General features: G+C 36.1%; 1 protein-coding gene across 8 annotated transcripts in view; it reads left to right on the forward strand.

The window, feature by feature from the left end:
- Positions 1-20,593, forward strand: part of MAGI2 (membrane associated guanylate kinase, WW and PDZ domain containing 2) — a 1,446,279-nt gene that overhangs the window by 955,177 nt on the left and 470,509 nt on the right. For all 8 annotated transcript variants that reach the window (XM_073238936.1, XM_073238938.1, XM_073238937.1 and 5 more), the window contains one exon: positions 17,771-17,986. In XM_073238936.1, coding sequence (XP_073095037.1) covers positions 17,771-17,986 — 216 coding nt within the window. The remainder of the gene's footprint in view (positions 1-17,770; positions 17,987-20,593) is intronic.

Here is a 20,593-nt window from a genome sequence, read left to right on the forward strand (position 1 = left end):
CCCAATGCTACAGGTGACGAAAGAGGAAACTTAAACAGGTGAGGCAGTCTGAGTTCACCACTGCCGAAAATCAGGCCATTCAAAGATGTCTTCTGTTGAGCATACAATGAAATGAACATGACCCATGGGCAAAACTCTGCCCACCCCTTTTTTAAGTACTTCAGGACTAAGCAATAATAATAGCATTTATAATTTACTTAATCGCACTCGTGGTACAATGTTAAGTGCTATGCAAAAACATGCAACATCTGATTTACTATCTTTGCAACTACTCTATGTGGAAGGTACTATTATTATTCCTGTTTTATAGATGTCATAACATGCTCAGCACTTCACAGCTATGTGGCAGAGCCTGAATTTGAATCCATGTTCGTTTGAGTCCATGGATCACTCTCTTCATTCTAGGTCACACCGCTTCTAGATAGGAGGAGAGATGAAGTTCTAACAACTGGTATGGTGAAAAGGTCATTCCTTTCCATTAAGGGAAGGGGTGTAGGGGATAACAACTGTTGACAGTTTCCTAATCAGCACAGTCAAATATTTAATTTTCCAAACCTAAAGGAAGGCCAAGATGAAACTAAGCCATAATTGAGGATCTTTAGCATTAACAGAAAAAATGATTGTACCTGCAGGCTTATATATCTTTTAAGTTTTTCTTAATTTGGAGTATTATGTGGTGAACCATGTGGGAGTGGATCTTATGTGTTCAATTATTTTAAAATATGGTATACGACCCAGTGATCCCAAAGCAAATATTGCACTAGAAGTAATAATAGCCCTGTAAGTAATAGAAGTAATAGTAGTAGGAGTAGTAATAGAAATTATAGCAGATGACCATGAATTACTTACTATAGGCCAAAACAGTTGTTCATGATCTTCTCATTAAGTACTCAGAATAATTTTATAAAGCTGGTATTATCATTATAAGCAAACAAACAGCATAAAAAGCAAACAAATATTGAAATATGGGCTCAGAGAATTTAGGAAACTTTCTTAGCTGGCATATCTAGCTTACTTAAGAGCCTCTAATGAAAACCTTGAGTACCCAAACATACAAACTTTTTATTTGGATAATTTGAATAGAGTTGTAAAATGTGTGTTGGGAAAAATGTTCAATACATTGTTAATTTTGTTGTTGTTCATTTTTAGAATAGAAGCTTCAGATCCTAGGGAGGAGTGGAACCTCAGGCCAAACAGTTTATTAGTACCATAAAGTTAATGCATTTTAGATATTCCTTTGGGAGGTAGTGACTGTAAACATTCATACAAATAAAATATTAACCCAAATTTCAAATATACTTCAGTTAATCAGTCTCATGTTGACTAAGTTTAATTAAGTGTTTTAAATAGCAATATGCTCTGCACAAAGCCATTTTAAAAATTGGTCTGAGTGTTTAATTTTGTGTCTGTTACAAGTTTGCCACAGTGAACAAAATACTCATTTCATGTACTTGACCATCAAAGTCATTAAATAGTGGTTTAGCTACTTGCTGCTGGTTAACGATCCAGGGCATCACGATAGCTCTGTAGGTCTCTCAGGTAAATACAATCTGTTTAAATTAGTGTTGCCTGAAAATAAGATTATTCAGCATGACTTAATTTAACATAAGGTGATGAAGACTTATCATTTCAAGTTCCATATTCAATTGACAATACCTTGATTCGAAAGGAATGCCTGCTTGGATCCCTACCTTAATATCTAATAAAGGTGCTAAGACAATAAATAGGAAGGTGATTTTATAAGTGGCACCATGAGTAATACAACTAGGGATGCTAGATTATGAAATTAACATACAGAAACAGTATTCCAGTCTGCTTCTCAGCAACATATGTTTATCGAGTAACTTTGTGTTGCGTGAGCATCAGTACAGTGTGTCTTTGAGACACTTTGCACTTCTCAGACCCTATTGTGCATCCGAATTACCTGAAGGTCTTGTTAAAATGCAGATTCTGATTCAGTATATCTGGAGTGCGCTTGAGAGTTTGCAATTCTAATAAACTCTTAGGTGATGGTGATGCAATTGGTCTACAGATCACACTTTGAGCAGCAAGAGCCTAAATTATTTTGATAAAATCTTCTCCGTATCATTTCTCATTAAAATCTGTGATATCTTATTTAAACATAAACATGGATATTGGGAGAGATTGTAGTTAGATATAAATGTATCCCCTCCTAACAAATGACAAGCTATCAAGTAACAAACATTCTTGCCAGTTGCCAGAAACTTTTGGCTACTCCCACCTAGAAAGACCATTTGTAAGGCTAGGAAGTGGTGGAAAATCTACTTTCAGTCAATGTCTTGACACCTGTCTGAAACTACCCACCTTGGGGCATGAAGTAATCATGAGTGTCTGACAGATACCTGTCTTTTAGAAATTACACTGAAACCACCAATTCATTTTGTAGCAGTTGCTGAACAGCTGTCTGTTGATAATAACTTTTAGTCACTACCAGTTTAGGCCAAATTGGAGCCAATGACCTTTGGGTGAAAAGTTTCATATTCCATTTCCAGTCCCTGGGGCCAGCAAAGACTCTTGTTGGAAGAGTTGTAATTCATGAATTTCAGCCTGCTGCCTCCAGCCCAAAGCACAGAAATTGTTTCCTGGAACTCGTAGTCACATTTAGGCTATTGGTGGCTCGTGACAGAGATGTAAGAGAACAGTGTAAGGATTTGCTATGGTTTCCTTTTTTTCCCCCTAAGTCGTGCTTCAGTTGATTAGTATAAAACTTACATGGGCAATTATCTAACTTAGTTAATGGCAGTGGATTCCTAGTGTTTATAAATAAAGATATAAACTAGAAAGCCCAAAGTCTATATTCTTCACTGACAATCGTTTTTGAAATGGAACTTCCAAATATGCAATTAGCTTTCTTTTCTGAGCATAAAAAGGTTGTTGGGACCTGTGAACCACCTTAGCAGAAAAATTGTATTGTTCTCATCTCATTATCACTGGAACAGTGACATGGAGTAATGGGGAAGAAATGGTAGGCTGGACCTGTGGAATTGTTTTTACTGAGTGTTCATTCTTATGTGGTAATCATCTAAATTAATAATAAAGATTTCCCCTTTTATATGGAGGAGAGAGCCTGATCCAAATGGCCTCATATAAGAGGAAATTGCTGAATAAAGTTATTACTCTAATCATGCCCCCAATGTTAATAATCTACTTTATAAAAAATGACACTCAGTGCATTCCAACCTACCACACTGAGTATAGTTGAAGCCCAACTGACAGTTGTGGTTGCCTTTTCAATATCAATTAAGACAGATCTACTAATAGGGTTGTATTATTAGATAAATGCCTCTGGTAAGAGAAGAAAATGTCATTACTGAGCTGCATCGGATAGCTGTTCACTGTGATGAATGGTAAACTATTCATTCACGAGGTCTACCTACCTATTCAGAGTCCCTTTTCTTGTCTACATTCATATGAACACTGTCATTCTTTAGCTGATGGAAAATGTTGAATGAAGCTTCCTAGATTTTTTTCTGTATTTTTATCAAATACCATTACATTGACCTCCAAGAGACTGCTCAGATTTCCTAGTGTTGAATGTTTTGTTAAATTCTACAGTCATAGGATTCTGAGTTTAGGCTTGGGAAATTATCTTGTTTTACAGAGGCTTTTGCTATTAGTATTTCTGTTTAATAATATCTGATGCATCTGTGAGACACACACACAACACAAATACACACATTCTTCATCCATCCAGCCTCCAAACCATCTCCCAGCTCTCTTGTTGCTCTCCACATTTTTTTCCATCTAGCAACAAGAATGAATAAAACCTTAGATAAAATCATATGTTTCTCCTCTATAAAATCCTTCCTTAATCCCTTGACTTGGCTGACAAGGCCTTGTATGATCTGCTTCCTGTCTGTTCGTCCAGTCGAATCCTGCCTCTCCTCATTGCTCATTATGCTTCAATCATGTTAATGTTCATCAGTTTCTATGTATCTCAAGCATTTCTGTCCCAGCAACTTTATGCCTGCTACTGTTCGGCTTCTCCTGACCTTTTGCATAATAGGCAAATGTTTATCCTTCGGGTCTCAGTTTAAACAGCACCTCCTCAGAGAAACCTTTCTAACCCACCCTACCTAAAGGTTTTCTCTATTGCTCTTTGTTACAGTACTCTGGAATGTCCTTTATTTATCTCATTTATTTGATTAATTTTTAATGGCTTTTCTCTTTTGGACTATCAAGTTCTTTGAAGACAAGCACTTTATCTGTATTACTTATTTACTGGGCACATATTAAATGCTCAGTTAATGAGTCACTATCTATGCCTGGAAAATTGTGTGTTGGTAGTTGATTACTACTTAGGTCAGGGGATGACACTTTACCCCCCATGATGGGCCAAATCCACTCCAATACCTGCATTTGTACAGCCCACAAAGTAAGAAGGGCTTTTACATTTTAAATAGTGTTAAAAAAATCATACAAAGAATATTTTGTGTCACATGAAAATCATAAAAATTTCTATTTTAGTATCCAAAAATGCAGTTTTACTGGAGCACAGACACACCCTTTGTTTATGTGCTGTCCGTAGCAGCTTGCATGCTCCAGTGGCAGATTTGAGTAGTTATGACAGAGACCATGTGCCCCCAAAGGCCTAAAATATTTGCTCTCTGGCTCTTTGTACAAAGTTTGCTGACCTTTCAAAATTAGTTAGAGGTCAGCAAACTTACACCAAAAGCCATCTTTGTTGCCCTGAAGTGTTTTATAAACATTATGTGGAGGAAGGAATTATAGGAAATCCTAAAATGAACTACTTTAGTCCCTCTTAGTGTGGCCTAACTTTCAAAATAAACCTCATTTGATTTGTCTACCTCTCACTGAGGCAACTCTGAAAGGCAGTGATTTTCAGATATTAATATGCATCAGACTAACTTGGAGTGACCCAACGCCAGAGATTCAGGTTGGGAAGGAAGGAATGGAAGTTGAGAAACTGCATTTCTAGCAAGACCCCAGGTTAAGAAATAGCCAACACCACCAAGGTTGTGTCCTTTACACGATGCGGGTGTCCCATATACCATCAGTGTAAGAATTTATTTTCTCACTTTTGATCATGTGCCAATGTTATTTGAGAAGCTAGGAAAACAAACCTAAATGATAAATGGCTCCCTTGGATAAGCAAAAATGTAGTGCTATGCAGACATTAAATAAGTAATTACAATAAAACAGAAAGGCTGTAATGAGGTATAAACAAACTCTGATAGGAACGCCAGTTGGTGCCTGAAGATCTATGAAGAATTAAAAAGAGAAATTAAAACTTCTAGAACTCTGTAATGTTTCAAGAAAGAAGTCCATACTTCAGCTTGGTCACACCAGTCTACAGTATCTGATAAAGATATGCTGAGTATTGGTAGCAAATTTATAGGTTCTGCCCAGTATTTCTTCTTTTGAAGAGAAAGAAGGGGAAGATAATCATGAAAAGGTTTGCAGTTCTTCAAGCGAGTGGCTAATATGAATACCTTTCTAAACATTATTCTGTTTTTTGTTTTCCTCCTTTGAAACTGAGTTGGGTATCACTGTTGTCCCTTACCCATCATTTCCCAGTAGCCCAAGCTACTGTCATTGCACCCCTGCTACAAGCCCCTGAGTGACCTCAGTACTTTCCCCCCTTGCTGCTTCCAATCCATCCTACGCACTGCAACCTGGCAATCTATTTTAAAAACAAATCTTAATACCTTTTAAAACCTGCAATTGCTTTCTTTTACTTTTTGAAAATTAACCCAAATCTTTTTTATAGAAACATCATTGATATACAATTTTATGTCAGTTTCAACTATACAACACAGCAGTGGTCCAACAGTTACCCATATTATTAACTGCTCCCCCACCCCCTCTAGTGTGGTCACTATCTGTCAACATAGAAAGAACCATTAACTGTATTCTCCATGCTGTTCTACTGTCCCCATGACCAGCCTGTATTGTAACTGAATTATTGTGCCCCTTAATTCCCTGCCCCTTCCTCCCCAACCCTACTCCCTTGGTAACCACTAGTACCTTCTCAATGTCTAAGAGTCTACTGCTATTTTGTTCCTTCTAGCCCAAATCTTTACCAAAGTCTTCTGGCTCCATAAGACCTCGAATCTCAGGGCTTCCCTTGTTGGCACCAGCCATCTTCTCCCTGTAGTTTTTCTTTTCTTCCTCCAGAATTAGTGTTATTGTAAGTTTATTTCCTCAGCCTGGACTATTCTTCCTTCCTATACCCTTGAGCCATTATTTGATTCTACTCTTCTAATCTCAGTTTAGACATTAATGCATGGGGCAGCTGCCCTTTCACTGACTCCATCCCCACCCCAACTGCCAGAAGCAAGAAATGACTAGTCCATACAAATAATCAGTCTGGAAACAAAGGCCATATTGCTGTAGTACCACCAGGGAGGAACATCAATCATCACATTAAATCTGCCATCAATCTACCGTGAGTTAGTTTATGTCATCAAAAACAAACTTTATGTTTCACACTACCTGAGCCTTGGTTTAGTGTAATGTTAGTAGTAGTTTACAACATAGTCTATGTCGCGAGTTAAATTGAGAAAGGGGTAACTTATCTGGATAACTAATTAGCAGAAATTTTGCAGTTAACTTTTACAAACAAATTGATTTGTATTTTGGGGGAATACACAATCACATATTCACACATATATCAACTTCCATAGTAGTTCAGTCATTTGACCTTCAGAGAAGTTGTTGGAACAAATTTCAGGAACACTGGAGAAATTTTATTTCTTATTGTTAGGAAAGCCACATGCATTTCCTAAATATCTGTATTGATCCAGATATATTTTGGGCCATGTGGAGGGAGGGGGTCTGCATGAGTATTGAGTCATAATTCCATTTTTTTCCTAAAAAGTCTGACTTAAACTCTTCTTAGAGTTTTCAAAACACCTTTATTTGACCTTTATAGCTTTGTTACAAAAATAATTTGTGATTTTGCACTTGTGTGCTTAATGGATTAATATCTGTCTCCCCAGTAGAAGGTAAGTTGCAAAAGGACTTGCTTGTTTTGTTCACCATTGTGCCTTGAGATAATCTGTGCCTGGCACATAGTAGGCTCTCAGTAAAATATATGCTGAATGAATGATGGCATAATTGGATGTATGATAACCTCTCCCTCTGTCCATCACTCAGCTCTCATTGGCTTGGTCAGCTGATAAGGGTCTTAGCCCTGCTGGTGATCCTTGTACCCCTTCCTCACTGAGCCTCTTGTCCATCAAATGTCCACTACTATTCTGGACCTTTGGATTGATTCTCAACTTCACCTTCACCCACTCTTACTAGTTATGGATGGCATTACCTGCTACCAGTAACCAACTACTTAATGACTCTTACTTTTTTCAGAAGAACTAACCTAGGAATTGCAACATTATGCAATCTAAACATTATCATTTTGACATATAATTAACATAAAATTATTAGTAAACTTCTTTTTTTTGTACTGTCTTGAAAATCTAATGTGGATTACATTCACAGCACATCTCGCTTCAAACGAGCCACATTTCAAGTCCTCAAGCAAGAGTTGTTGAGCATGTAGCAAGTGGCTACCATTGGACAGGGAGCTTAGGATGTTATCAGCTACTAGGTGATGGCAGATGGCCTCATGTGTGCGGCTTTGGGCCACAGTGTCGCCTTAGGAATCACATTGAAATTTTACAGTTTCTTGGAAAGCCACGTCGCTGTTCTCCTTGTCCTACTCATTCTACTCCTCCTCCTCTTTTCCCCCTTATCCTCCAAGTCTTTCTCCTCCTCTTCCTCCTCCTCCTCCTTTCTTTCCATCTCTTCTGATCTTTTTTTGATCCATGCATATCTTCCTTTACTTTTCTCTTTCTCCATTAACACAATAATTATTTTTTTACAATCTACTCTTATTTCTACTACTTTCATAATTTACTACAGAATGAGGTGGTTGGTGGGAAAGGAAAAATTATAAAACTTTGAGTGGGGAGTGTACCTCAATAAGGCACACATCTTTAAAGAATTAATGGTTGGTTTCTGAAGATTTAAATACAAAATACCAATAGCTTTGACAGAATTTTCTTTATTGTGAGGTTGATTTTCATAGGTTGTGAATATATTGATTCAGAGAAAAAAAATTTTTTCATTATTTAACACAGTTAAAATCTTCTGGTTATACACCAAAAACCCTTTTCTTTAGCCTTCTGGGTCAGTTCATTGTTTTCTTGGCTTTAAATTGATTTTACTTACATCTAAATTGCTGCTAACTTTAACCATGCTCTAACATTTTGATTTATGTTTGTAAGCATCCCATAGATCACAAGATGAGCACAATAAAAATGGTGACTTAAAAAAAAAAAAGAAAACCTTAAGGTGTTCCATGGACTAAACTAGAAAGTTGAAGTGTTTCATGTAGGCCTTCCACAGAGTAATCGCAGGTCACAGTCTATGGGAGATATAGATGTATTTAGGGACTGTCTAATTCACCAACAGGGACAAATACAAATGAAAGGCTTGGAATAAAAATAGAAATACTCTGCAACCACAACCACTTTCCCAGAAGAGAATGTACAAATACATAGAAGGAAAGAGTAAAATGACAGTTCTCCATGTTTATGGCAAAAGAGCAAATGAGTCCAGGCTGTCAAGTAATTGAAATTGTTGGCTACAGTTTATTGTCATTCTCTGTTCATTGTCAATTCAGGACTTTCTAACATGACAGCAAGGAAATATAACCTGTTGTTGCTACATCTTTTTAAAGTTTTCATTGCAGAATTTTAGAAGAGATCACTTTAGAACCATGACCTGATTCTGTCACTTCACAAATGAGGAAACTAAGGTTTAGAAGAGTTTGATGCCTAATCCAAGCAAGGTCTTTTAGGAAGTCCCTGGTAGAATCGTGATTAGAACATAGATCCTCTGACTGCATGCAGAGCTCTTTCCACTATGCCAAACTTGGAAAAATCCAGCAAACAAATTCTCCAAGTAGAAGTAAAATTCTTTTGTATTATTTTTCTGACTTTTATTAGCAATTGAGGATTAGACATTAGATATTTGGCAAATTTCTTCAGTCATTAACCAACAACCAAATTAATGATAATCAAGATTAATCAGAATTTTCCTGAATATTGCACTTGCAAGACAGTGACAAAAGAAAGTCTTAGAGGTCTCCTAATTTCATAGTAATTTTATGTCTTCACAGTTAACAGCACCATTGAGGGAAGGAAGTTATATGACAAGCTATAAATGTTGTGTGTGAAAAATAATATTGTCCTTGAAATGTTCAGTTTCCTTTATCAATTTTTGAAGAAGTAAATTTAATCAAGATGACTATCACGGGAATCCACTGAGCTTTGTGTAAATGCCTGTTTACAAATTCATTAAAATTTCACTTCCACTTTCTCATTTACAGAGCCAAACAGGGAATGTCTCTTAACCACAGCTCACTCACTAGACATTAAAACTTAAACAATTAATTGCAATAATAACACAATTGCAAATGGTTTCCATTCAAAAAAGTAGACACATAAATGTGTTACTAACAAGAATTATCATGTAAATTTATTTTTTCAGTGCTGTTTTCCAGAACTCTTTGCATTGACATTGTGTTTAGGTTTCCCATCGCAGTTAGCCAACCACACACCCTGCCTATCCAGGAAAGCATCTCCACTGTGGTTTAAGAGCATCAAGGTCTCTTCTGAGAAATATGATCCCCCACTAAATTGACCAGATATATAGTCCAGATTTCATGATCAACCTTGTGGATTAGAGTTTTAAATACTGTTAAAGTGCAAGCATTATATGAATTATATTAAGCCAATTGTAGTCATTGGCACTTTGGTTTAAATTAGTTTGTAAGAGGGATGATGGAGTCACTTAGCAAGACCCCAAGGAAATTACAGGTGGGACACATATACTGTACAGAAGAAAAAGAAAACTGAAATTGTTATGGGGTATGAAAGCAAGAGTCTGATGAGAGAACTTGGAGGCATGCGTACCAAGAAGTACTGTGGCTCCAGTGTGTTGCCAGAGAGAGAACAAGAGGGAGGACGGCAAATATGAATAATTTCTCTTATTTTGCACTGTTACCAAGAGTCAACAATTTCTCTCTGGGTTATGACTAATTATAAAAAGGGTTTTTCAGTCGTGTTCTTGAACACAAGGGCGGTCCTCACATAAGTCCGTATTTACATCATTTACTTGAAACATTTGTTTGTTTTTTGCCTTCTAATCTACAACTTGATAATAAAGTAAAGTGGATTTATCATTTAAGACAAAATAAAATGGATGATAAAGAAACAGGATGGAAGAGCATTACTGAGAAATATATATCTGTTAGGTGTTTAATAATATTTTACACATACTCAGTGCAGCAAAGCAATTAAATGAGAAATATCATTGACACAACGTCACCTGAAATTGTTTTTGTGTTTTCGTGGCTGCTCGGTTTTCTCAGTCATTTAAAGCAGAGATTTTCACTTTACTGTTTATGAGAAAAGTAGTCTCTCAGGTGACAATATGGCAAACTAAAAAGTGACTTGATAAAAGAGATTATCTAAGGCGACACCTGTCCAGTATGGAAGGCACTAGCCACATATGGCTATTGAGCACTTCTGAGTGAGATATACTGTAAGTGTAAATTGTATCTTGGGTTTTGAAGACTTCGTAAGAAAAAAAGTAAAATACTACATTCATAACTTTCTATATGGATCATGTCTTGAAATGGTAATATTGTATATACTGAGTAAAATAAAATATATTATTCCAATAACTTTCAATTTTATTTTTCCTTTTTTGATGTGGCTAACTAGAGAAGTATAAGCTGTGTATGTGGCTTATATTTGTGGCTCACATTACATTTTTCCTAGACAGTGCTGCTCTGAGGGGTTTGATATTACTTAAATGTGATAGGCTTGTGAATTGGGCTTGTAATTTTTTACATTACTATAAATATAAATTTTCAAATGCTTCACTTTGAAAGCAGATATATGTTTGAAACATTGAAAAATCATATGTAACTTCTTCCTGTTCTCTTTAGGATTTCCACATGTGTTATCTGACACATGTGGGAAGTATTTTGAACTCTTATAATACCTGAATGAGGAGTCACTAAAGAGAAAGGAATCCAATTGTGTTTAAATAAGCAAACCCCCCACCCTAACCAGTTTGGGGACACTGACATTTAGCAAAGATTTGCCCTATGCCTGTCCACTTGGCTAATATGAATAAATGACAATTTGGTTAGAATGACCAAGGAACCTACTTAGAACTTGCAAACAAGTCTCAGAAAATGTTAGATGAAACCATCTACATGATATCTGGAGAATATTGATAGATAACTGAAGACAGTAAAATTCAGAATACATGTCTTTGGGGATCATATAGACAAGCCAGCATTCATTTAATTTAAAAATAATTGAAATTCTTAGGAGGGGTTTATTGCAGAATAATTCAACTCTGAATGTGAATAAAAACAGGAACTTCCACATTGTTTGTACACTGTACACATTTTGAAAGTCACATTCAACAGTAGATTTTCATAAAATTCAGCAATTTATTGTTCAGTACAGGTATCAAGACAAAGTATCATTTGGGATGGTTTTCCTATTTCTGACACAGGTAAGATGAATGCTCTTCACAGCAAGAGAAAAAAGCATTGTCTTTTGAAGTCAGAGAGTTTTTGCTTCTTGGTTTCATGCTACTAACTACATATGACATGATAAGGAAATGATACCTTTTTGGGGGAGACCAGATTTAAACATCAGAGCTGCTTATAAAAATAACTCAAAAAGTCAGTTGACAGAAGCATTCTAATGTGAGACTTTGAGTCTGTTTTCTGGTAAGAATTGCAATTTTAGAAAAGTAGAATATTTTCTAAGTTACATTTCCTGACTGTTTTGTACTTACAGAATTTCTAATTTACTAACTCTGTAGCCAGATAACTGTGATATTTTGCCATGGCTTATAAGAATTATGATGGTTTGGGGTATTAATTTTATCTCATTACTCTCCTTTGTACAATATGTTAAACACATCTTACAGTTTGAATTTAGAATCCTCTCATGATTTGTCTTTCTATTAATACAAATCTAAATCTCTAATGTGGATAAAAATGAGTGTTTACTTATGGTCTGGCAGGTTTTCTACCATAACTAATTGTAAGTGGATCTGAAACTCTGAATATCTTCTTCCTATTTAATGTGAGTCAAATTTTGCAGGTGTCATTAAGGAGGCCAAGTATCAGACTTTTTGCTCCATTTATAAAGCTGTAAAAACAAATGATCAGATTCCCCACCTCTTAAATTTTGCCACACATTGTTTCCAACACAGGGACCTATTCTCAGATTCTCTGGGGATCCCAGTGATGGGCTGTGTTGTATGCATGCCCTGGAGTCCCTGTAGGCAATCATCTCACTTCTACTAAACCATTATCCAAAATTGATTCTTTTATCAAAATGGGAATAAAAGCACTGAGAATAGTGGGAAGGAATGGAGATCAAGACCATCTGTGAGTTATCTTGAAGACAAGAATATTAGCTTCCTAAAACCCATCTCCACTTGGGTACCAAATGGAATATCTAAGGATATTTGATGGAAAAGCTACATGTTCTTATACACCCAAAGGACTGAAACAAGAGCAGGCATCTGAGTCTTCTACCTAAAAAGTCAAATGAACTAAATAATAAATCGTATGTGTCCATCAGGAAAACTGATTTGTTTAAAGGGAGGAAGTATTGGAAATAAGTAAAAGTATTTCAAAGTACTTCAGTTTACTGCTAGCATTTTTATATTTCCTCAAACCTAAAACTAGTTTTTTAGTGTCTTTTCTACTTCTTGTTAATTATTAGAACTTAAAGGCATAAGGAACATGGTGCATTGCAGAAAGTACTATTTTTTTATTTTATTTTATATTACATTTTTTATTTTTTAATTGAAATATAGTTGCTAGGCAATATTATATTTGTTTCAGATGTACAAAATAATGATTCAACAATTAAGTACAATTAAATGCTCACCATGATAAATGTAGTTACTGTCTGTCAGCATACAAAGATATTACAAAGTAATTGATTGTTTGTGCCTCTGTATCCCCTTCACCTATTTCACCCATCTCCCACCCACCTTTCCTGTGGCAACCAGCAGTCTCTTCTCTTTGTTTATGGGTCTAAACTAACATATTGTTTTAGTATCTATTACACTTCCATAAAGATGTGGGGTACAAAAAACAGTTTTTACTTCATTGAAGTATTTTCCTATTTCTTTTTTCACCTTGACTCACTGTTAAAATAACATGAAAACAATACAACTAGGAAGCACCAGAAGGAAGATAAAAACATTATTTAAAAAACTTAGAATAAGACTTTTTGAAAAGGTTATTTTGTCTACTGAGTGTGGAGAAAGCAGAGGAGTAATTCCATGATAGTCTTCATGTGTAGTACATGAAAAGTTATTTAGCAAGCTATTTTTATCTGTTCAGGATGCCTTAGAAATGGGTCTGCATAACAGTGGGCAATGGATTAGATTTTCCAGGGACTCTTGAGGCAGGTTTAGTTGAAAACAATATGATTTGTTTTAGTCCCTCTCCATTTGCTAATTATTAGTATAACAGTGTCCAGTGTAAATGCGCAACTATTAAATATTTTTATAAATATTACAAAGCCAATTATTGCCATTTTATAGGCTATTCTTTTTATTCAAATTTCTTGAAAGCTTTCCCACATTTATGTCAGAAATGGATACAATACCCTTTTTTATTCTTTCATAACTGTATCTTTACGAAAAAAATCCATTCTTGCACTTAAAAAACTGAAGAATAAATCAAGGTCCTCAAATAATTGTCTCTTCTTTTTCCAGGTCTTGATTTTAAACAAGAACTATGTCAATTTATAGATCATCCTAATTATGCTAGAACTAAGTGAACAATTTTATACATTATTACCATTTTGTTATCTTATTCCACAACAAAATTAGTGAAATTTTGTATTAAACTTATTTGAAACTGATAATGAATCCATCATTCTTTGTAGCCAGTGAAAAGTGGGCTGTGATGGGGTAGCAATTACTGCCTTTCCCTGCGGAGAGTGTGTGTTGTGCTCCTTGGTGTGGCTTTGGATGAAGTCCTCTAGCGTCAGTTCTGGGCAGGCTGCAAATTGCATCACCTTTTTTTTCCTCAGGAGAGGCAATATAGTAGTTTGAAAGAGAAAAAGTTCTTAATTCAAACAGGTACGGGTTTTCCACTTACTTCATGTATGCTATTGGGAAATAGTTTCATTTTAGAGCCTTCATTTTCCTGTAACTGCAGACGCAGAATGACTTCATGCTGTTTTGTGGTGAATCAATGCCAAAGGCTGCCACCATATCTTGAGGACATATTCTGATACAGTCATGCAATGTATGCCCTCATTATTATTAATTTTTATAACAGCACTGTGGGGTAAGAGTTATTCTGATCCCTATTTGATAGAAGTGTGCATAAGTCAAATGCCCATTACAGGATGCAGCTCAGAAAATTGTGTTGGTGGTGATGGTAGTGATAGCAGTACTTGTTATGGTGCCTTTTGTGACTGTAGTCCTCTTACAGCCTCTTGTTCCCACTTTAACTGAATCAATTTAAGGATATAAAGAGGCAGCCAGACTAGGGGACACAGAATTCAAAGCCAGGTTTATGTCATCATGATCTGTGCTGTTAAACATTACATGTTGTTTTGGCATTTTGAGATTTTAGATGCACTCAATGCTGGCACTTTGCAGAGGCACCTCATTCTTAATGGATAGTCTTTCCAAATTATGATTAAAAATAGTTTTAGAGTTTATTTATTTTTGTGAAAACATGCTGATGTGGAATCTGAAAGCACATTTTACCCTTAGTATATGAATTTGTATGCACTTTCATCAGGAAATCATTCCAATTTCTTAGCTCCCTCCCTCACTACCTGGCTGATGCTTCAACTCCATTTAGGTATTTCTGGTTTCCTTGTTCTGTGTATGGGGTTTGGAGTAATAGCCGATTCCCCATAAATACTATTTCTTTACTGTGGGAATTGTACGGGTTATTTCTGTGCCCCTTTAAATTGCTGTTTTTATTGCTAATAAAGACAGTCTTCACATCTTAACTAATGATTCATACTGTTTTTCATCTAAAATTTAATCTGAAGTATTATTTTCATAACTCAAATTGTAGAAATAGAATATCACTATATAATTTATAACCACATCACACGTCAATAGCTGTAATTATTTAGCAATATAAATTCAACAGGGTCTGTTACTTAATATTTATTGTTAGCCTGAGCTATGCATTTATTTCCAATTAGTAAAGGTTATTTTTCTGTATCAGGGAGATTTAAACTATAAAAGACAAATTGAAAAAAAAACCACTGAAGTGTGATCCATTTTTCTTAGTACTTTATATACTTAAAGGCATTAAAGATTTTATAATACTGCTTAAAATTATATTATTTACTGGGAAATGCAGGATTATTTCCTAGATTTATGTTATGCTTATTAGATAAGTAAATACTGAAATTCCATAGAAAGCAAAGCAGTTACTGAGACTGGAGCTAGTCCTCATGGATGTTCAAATACGGTAATAAATTACAGATTTTTAGGGAGCAACTCTCAGTTGTGTTTACTCAGAATTTGGCCAGTACATTCAAAAGTCTAATTCATTTCAAATGCCTTAAATCAAATTAGAAAGTAAACTTTAGGAAAATGTATGTCATCAGCTTTGCAGACTTCCTATGAAAGTTCTACATGTGTAAGAACCACCACTTTACATGGTAATTTTTTCCTTGTATTACCCTTACAACTGTGAATATGGTAATAAGCAAGAGCCTCGGTGCACAGCTGGCCTTCAGAAGATTCGCTTACTCCCTGCCAGGGTGACGTTTACACTGCCATTAAAACCGCTATAATTTTACAGTTATGAAGCTGTTCCGCATCCGTTCTTACTTCATCTGCACACCAACCCAGGGAGGGCAGGTGCAGTGGACATTCGTCATTTCTGTGGGCCCAGCGTCCCAAGGCCCTCCTGCCTGGGGAGAGCCCTAAGGTGGGGGGGCAGAAGGTGAGCTGCACATGTCTCTCCGGATGTTAGAGGAGAGCAGCCGTCCTCTCGCCCAGCCTCGCAGCTCCAAGGCTCTCGTGGGCCCACGGCTCAGCCACTGAGATGACCCTGCCTGAGGGGTTTCCCAGAAATGAGCGACTCGGAAGTCCTGAGGAGCATCTAGGGCTCATTCCCACGAAGGCAGCAACAGCCGGGGCTGTGAGTGTGGCTGTGGAACCAGTGGGCTTGCAGGGCGCTGGGCCCGCAGAGGCAACGTGGGTGTCCCGATCGGACTCCTTTGTTTCTGCCCATTTTTCCTGATGTTTTTCAGCCTCTTCTTACAACCAGCATCTCATATCTTTTTGGCACATTCTGTCCTGTTTCACTTAACTAGAGTAGGTTTTGGTTGTTTGTGACCCAGAGCATAGGTGACTATAACAGGTTCTGCTGTTTCCAATTTACGGATGAAGAAATTGAACCTTCCCGAGATTAGGTAACTTGTCTGAGTTGTAGTTTCGTAGAAAAGCCAAGTCCAGAACCCATGACTTCTGGCTGAAGGTTGCTTCTCTCACTGCACACTCTTCCCTGTGTGCCTTCAATGGCCTGTGTAGCTAGTGAGGTGTGTTTTCTCCTCTGTGCCTCTCTTATTGCAGTGCCTACTCTTATTGCCAGTTATGCTCATCTACTTAATGTCAAATATGCCTGTCTTCTGCACTAGACCATTGAGTAATCTTAAAGATAAAGATTTTATTATATTCATCACTTTCTTTCAAAACTATACCTGAGTGCATAGTTAGTATCAAACAGAGATTTTAATGAATGTGAGCAAATAAGTGCATAACTTATTCAATTAACTGAAAACCCAGTATAGGTTTTAAGTCAGTGCTAAAAATATGACATTGATTTTTAAAAACACCACTGTGTTCTTTACCAATCAAAATGTCGGCTACTTTAAATGTTTGCCTTGCCTGTATAAAGATGTTCACTTATAAGCATCTATTCCATGCCTACTATGTACCAGCTTCTTATGACAGAGGGAAATAAGAATTAGTCTCCTTCTTTAAGTCCCACAGACTGATGGGAGAAACAAATGATTCCATAGCTCAGATCATGGAGCTGTAGGAAGAAGAGCTGTGGTAATCTGAAGAATGATTAGAGCCACAGGCCCATTGTCAGGAGCCGTGGGAACCCCTGAGCTGGCCTGGAGATAGAGCTCTGGGCCGGAAGCTGCGCACAGCAAGGACAGCAGTCGGAGCCCATAGAAAGCTGGGGAAAAGGGCCATGTGCTTTGTCTTTCAGAATGGTGTGAGATTTGCTTAAAAAAAAAAATTACCTGGACCCTTTTTCAGACCTAATTATTTTAAAGAGGTTATAGTCGAGATTTGTTACCAAAAGCTTTGAATAATTAAAAAATAATTCAAAAAATTACTATGTACTATATATGTACTAAATATATATAAAAATTAAAAAATTACTATGTACTATATATGACTAATACATAAGACTATATTTTGATTGGCATAAAGGTGAGAAATGAAAATAGATCTATATCTTTATTTAAGTGTTAAAGCCCAATACAACTTATAAGAACAAATAAAGATATAAATAAAAACAAAAAAGGATACCAAACTATTCCGTATGTATGTATAAAATGTTATATATATAGTAAGATACAAATTTGTCAATAATTTCCATTCTTTTCTAATTTTGCACACAGTAGGAGAAATATTTAACTCCATAGTGTTTTGATATCATTTGCAGACAATTACTACGGTACCCCGAAGCCTCCAGCCGAGCCAGCACCATTATTATTAAATGTAACAGACCAGATACTTCCGGGAGCCACTCCAAGTGCTGAAGGAAAACGGAAGAGGAATAAATCAGTTAGCAACATGGAAAAAGCGAGTACAGAGCCTCCTGAGGAGGAAGAGGAAGAAAGGCCTGTGGTCAATGGAAATGGAGTAGTAATAACACCAGGTTAGTCATTGCATTTTTATAGGTACATCAGTTTGTTTAGATGTAACTTAATGTATCTTATATCTGTGTTCCAGTGTGTGTGTGTAGTATTTTTACACATATGTATTTTCACATATATATATTCGAATGTGTGTATATACGTATATATATAATCACATATGTGATTACAGTCATCTTCAGAGATGGAAGAGTATGAAAACAAATGGAAGGAACATAATTCTTGGATCCAATTTATTAGTTTTAATTTTGACATATAAAGCAATTCATTTAACTTCCTCAATTTTTGGTTTCACTTACACAATATTAATGGCTATATAGGAAATGGTTTAAACCTCTTAGAAGGTGATGTAAATCATGAATATAATTGTGTGAAGTTCTGAGGTCTTTGTTAATTAATATTAGATAAAATCTATCTTTAGTAATCTTACTGTACTCACAGTTATGGAAATAGAGGTTGTGCCATGTGATTTAGGTAACTGCAATAAGTACAGGCCTCAAAATGACTACAGCTAGAGAATACCCACTTATTTATCTTCCAACCATTACCACCAATCTGGCAATGTGGAGAAAGCATCTTTATACAGTGACATTGTGAAGGAATTTTTACCCTTGAACAAGGAAAATAGTTGTTACCCCTTTATGATATATCACAAATATATAAGAAATACTAGATATAAAACATGCTTGTTCAAGGCATGGATTTACTATTTTCTTATGTTTATTACTAATTGATTGCCAAATTTTATTCATAAATTATTTTTTTTATGGTATTATTCATAAGTAAATGTTACTAAAATAAAACTATGGTATTCTCTTAGTTTCTAAGCTTGGGTGAGTTCCCAATATTTTGTGTTTTGTTTTTTTGTTTTTCTGGTATCATTAATATGCAATTATATGAGCAACATTGTGGTTACTAGAATCCCCCCATTATCAAGTCCCCAGCGCATATTCTGTTACAATCACTGTCCATCAGTGTAGTAAGATGCTATAGAGTCATTACTTGTCTTCTCTGTGTTATACTGCCTTCCCTATGTCCCCTCAACATTATGTGTGCTAACCTTAATGCCCCTTATTCCCCTTATCCCTCCCTTCCCACCTGTCCTCCTCAGTCTCTTTCCCTTTGGTAAATGTTAGTCCATTCTTGGGTTCTGTGAGTCTGCTGCTGTTTTGTTCCTTCTGTTTTTGCTTTGTTCTTATACTCCACAGATGAGTGAAATCATTTGATACTTGTCTTTCTCCACCTGGCTTATTTCACTGAGCAAATAGTTGAACTAATTTACAGTCCCACCAGCAACGTAGATAGGATCCCCTTTCTCCACATCCTCGCCAGCATTTGCTGTTGTTTGTCTTTTGGATGGTGGCCATCCTAGCTGGCATGAGCTGATATCTCATTGTGGTTTTAATTTTTATTTCTCTGATGATTAGCAATGTGGAGTATCTTTTCATGTGCCTGTTGGCCACCTGAACTTTTTCTTTGGAGAAGTATCTGTTCAGATCCTCTGCCCATTTTTTAATTGGGTTATTTGCTTTTTTGTTTGTAGAGGTACGTGAGCTCTTTATATATTTTGGATGTCAACCTCTTATTGGATATGTCATTTATGAATATTTTCTCCCATACTGTAGGATGTCTTTTTTTTCTATTGATGGTGTCCTTTGCTGTACAGAAGCTTTCAGCTTGATATAGTCCCACTTGTTCATTTTTGCTTTTATTTCTCTTGCCCAGGGAGATATGTTCATAAAGAAGTTGCTCATGTTTATGTCCAAGGGAGTTTTCCTTGTTTTCTTCTAAGAGTTTAATGGCCTTATGACTTACATTCAGATCTTTGATCCATTTCAAATTTACTTTTGTGTATGGAGTTAGGCAGTAATCCAGTTTCATTCTCTGACATGTAGCTGTCCAGTTTGCCAACACCAGCTGTTGAAGAGGCTGTCATTTCCCCATTGTATACCCATAGCTCCTTTATTGTCCATTAATTGACCATATATGTTTGGGTTAATATCTGGACTCTCTATTCTGCTCCACTGGTCTGTGACTCTATTCTGTGACTCAAATTGTCTTGATTACTGTGGCTTTGTAGTAGAGCTTGAAGTTGGGAAGCGAGATGCCCCCTGCTTTATTCTTCCTCCTCAGGATTGCTTTGGCTATTTGGGGTCTTTTGCAGTTTCTTATGAATTTTAAAATATTTGTTCCAGTTCATTGAAGAATGTTGTTGGAATTTTGATAGGGATTGCATTGAATCTGTAGATTACTTTAGGAAGGATGTCCATTTTGACAGTATTAATTCTTCGAACCCAAGAGCATGGGATGAATTTAGATTTGTTAGTGTCCTCTTTAATTTCTCTTAGAGTGTCTTGTAGTTTTCAGGGTATTGGTCTTTCACTTCCTTGGTTAGATTTATTCCTAGGTATTTTATTCTTTTTGATGCAATTGTGAATGGAATTGTTTTCCTGATTTCTCTTTCTGCTAGTTCATCGTTAGCATATAGGAAGGCAACAGATATCTGAGTATTAAATTTGTATACGGCAACTTTGCTGAATTCAGATATCAGTTGTAGTAGTTTTGGGGTGGATTCATTAGGATTTTTTATGTACAATATCATGTCATCT

The sequence above is a fragment of the Manis javanica genome, chromosome 6 (genome assembly GCF_040802235.1).
Source record: "Manis javanica isolate MJ-LG chromosome 6, MJ_LKY, whole genome shotgun sequence".
Taxonomy (NCBI): Eukaryota; Metazoa; Chordata; class Mammalia; order Pholidota; family Manidae; genus Manis; species Manis javanica.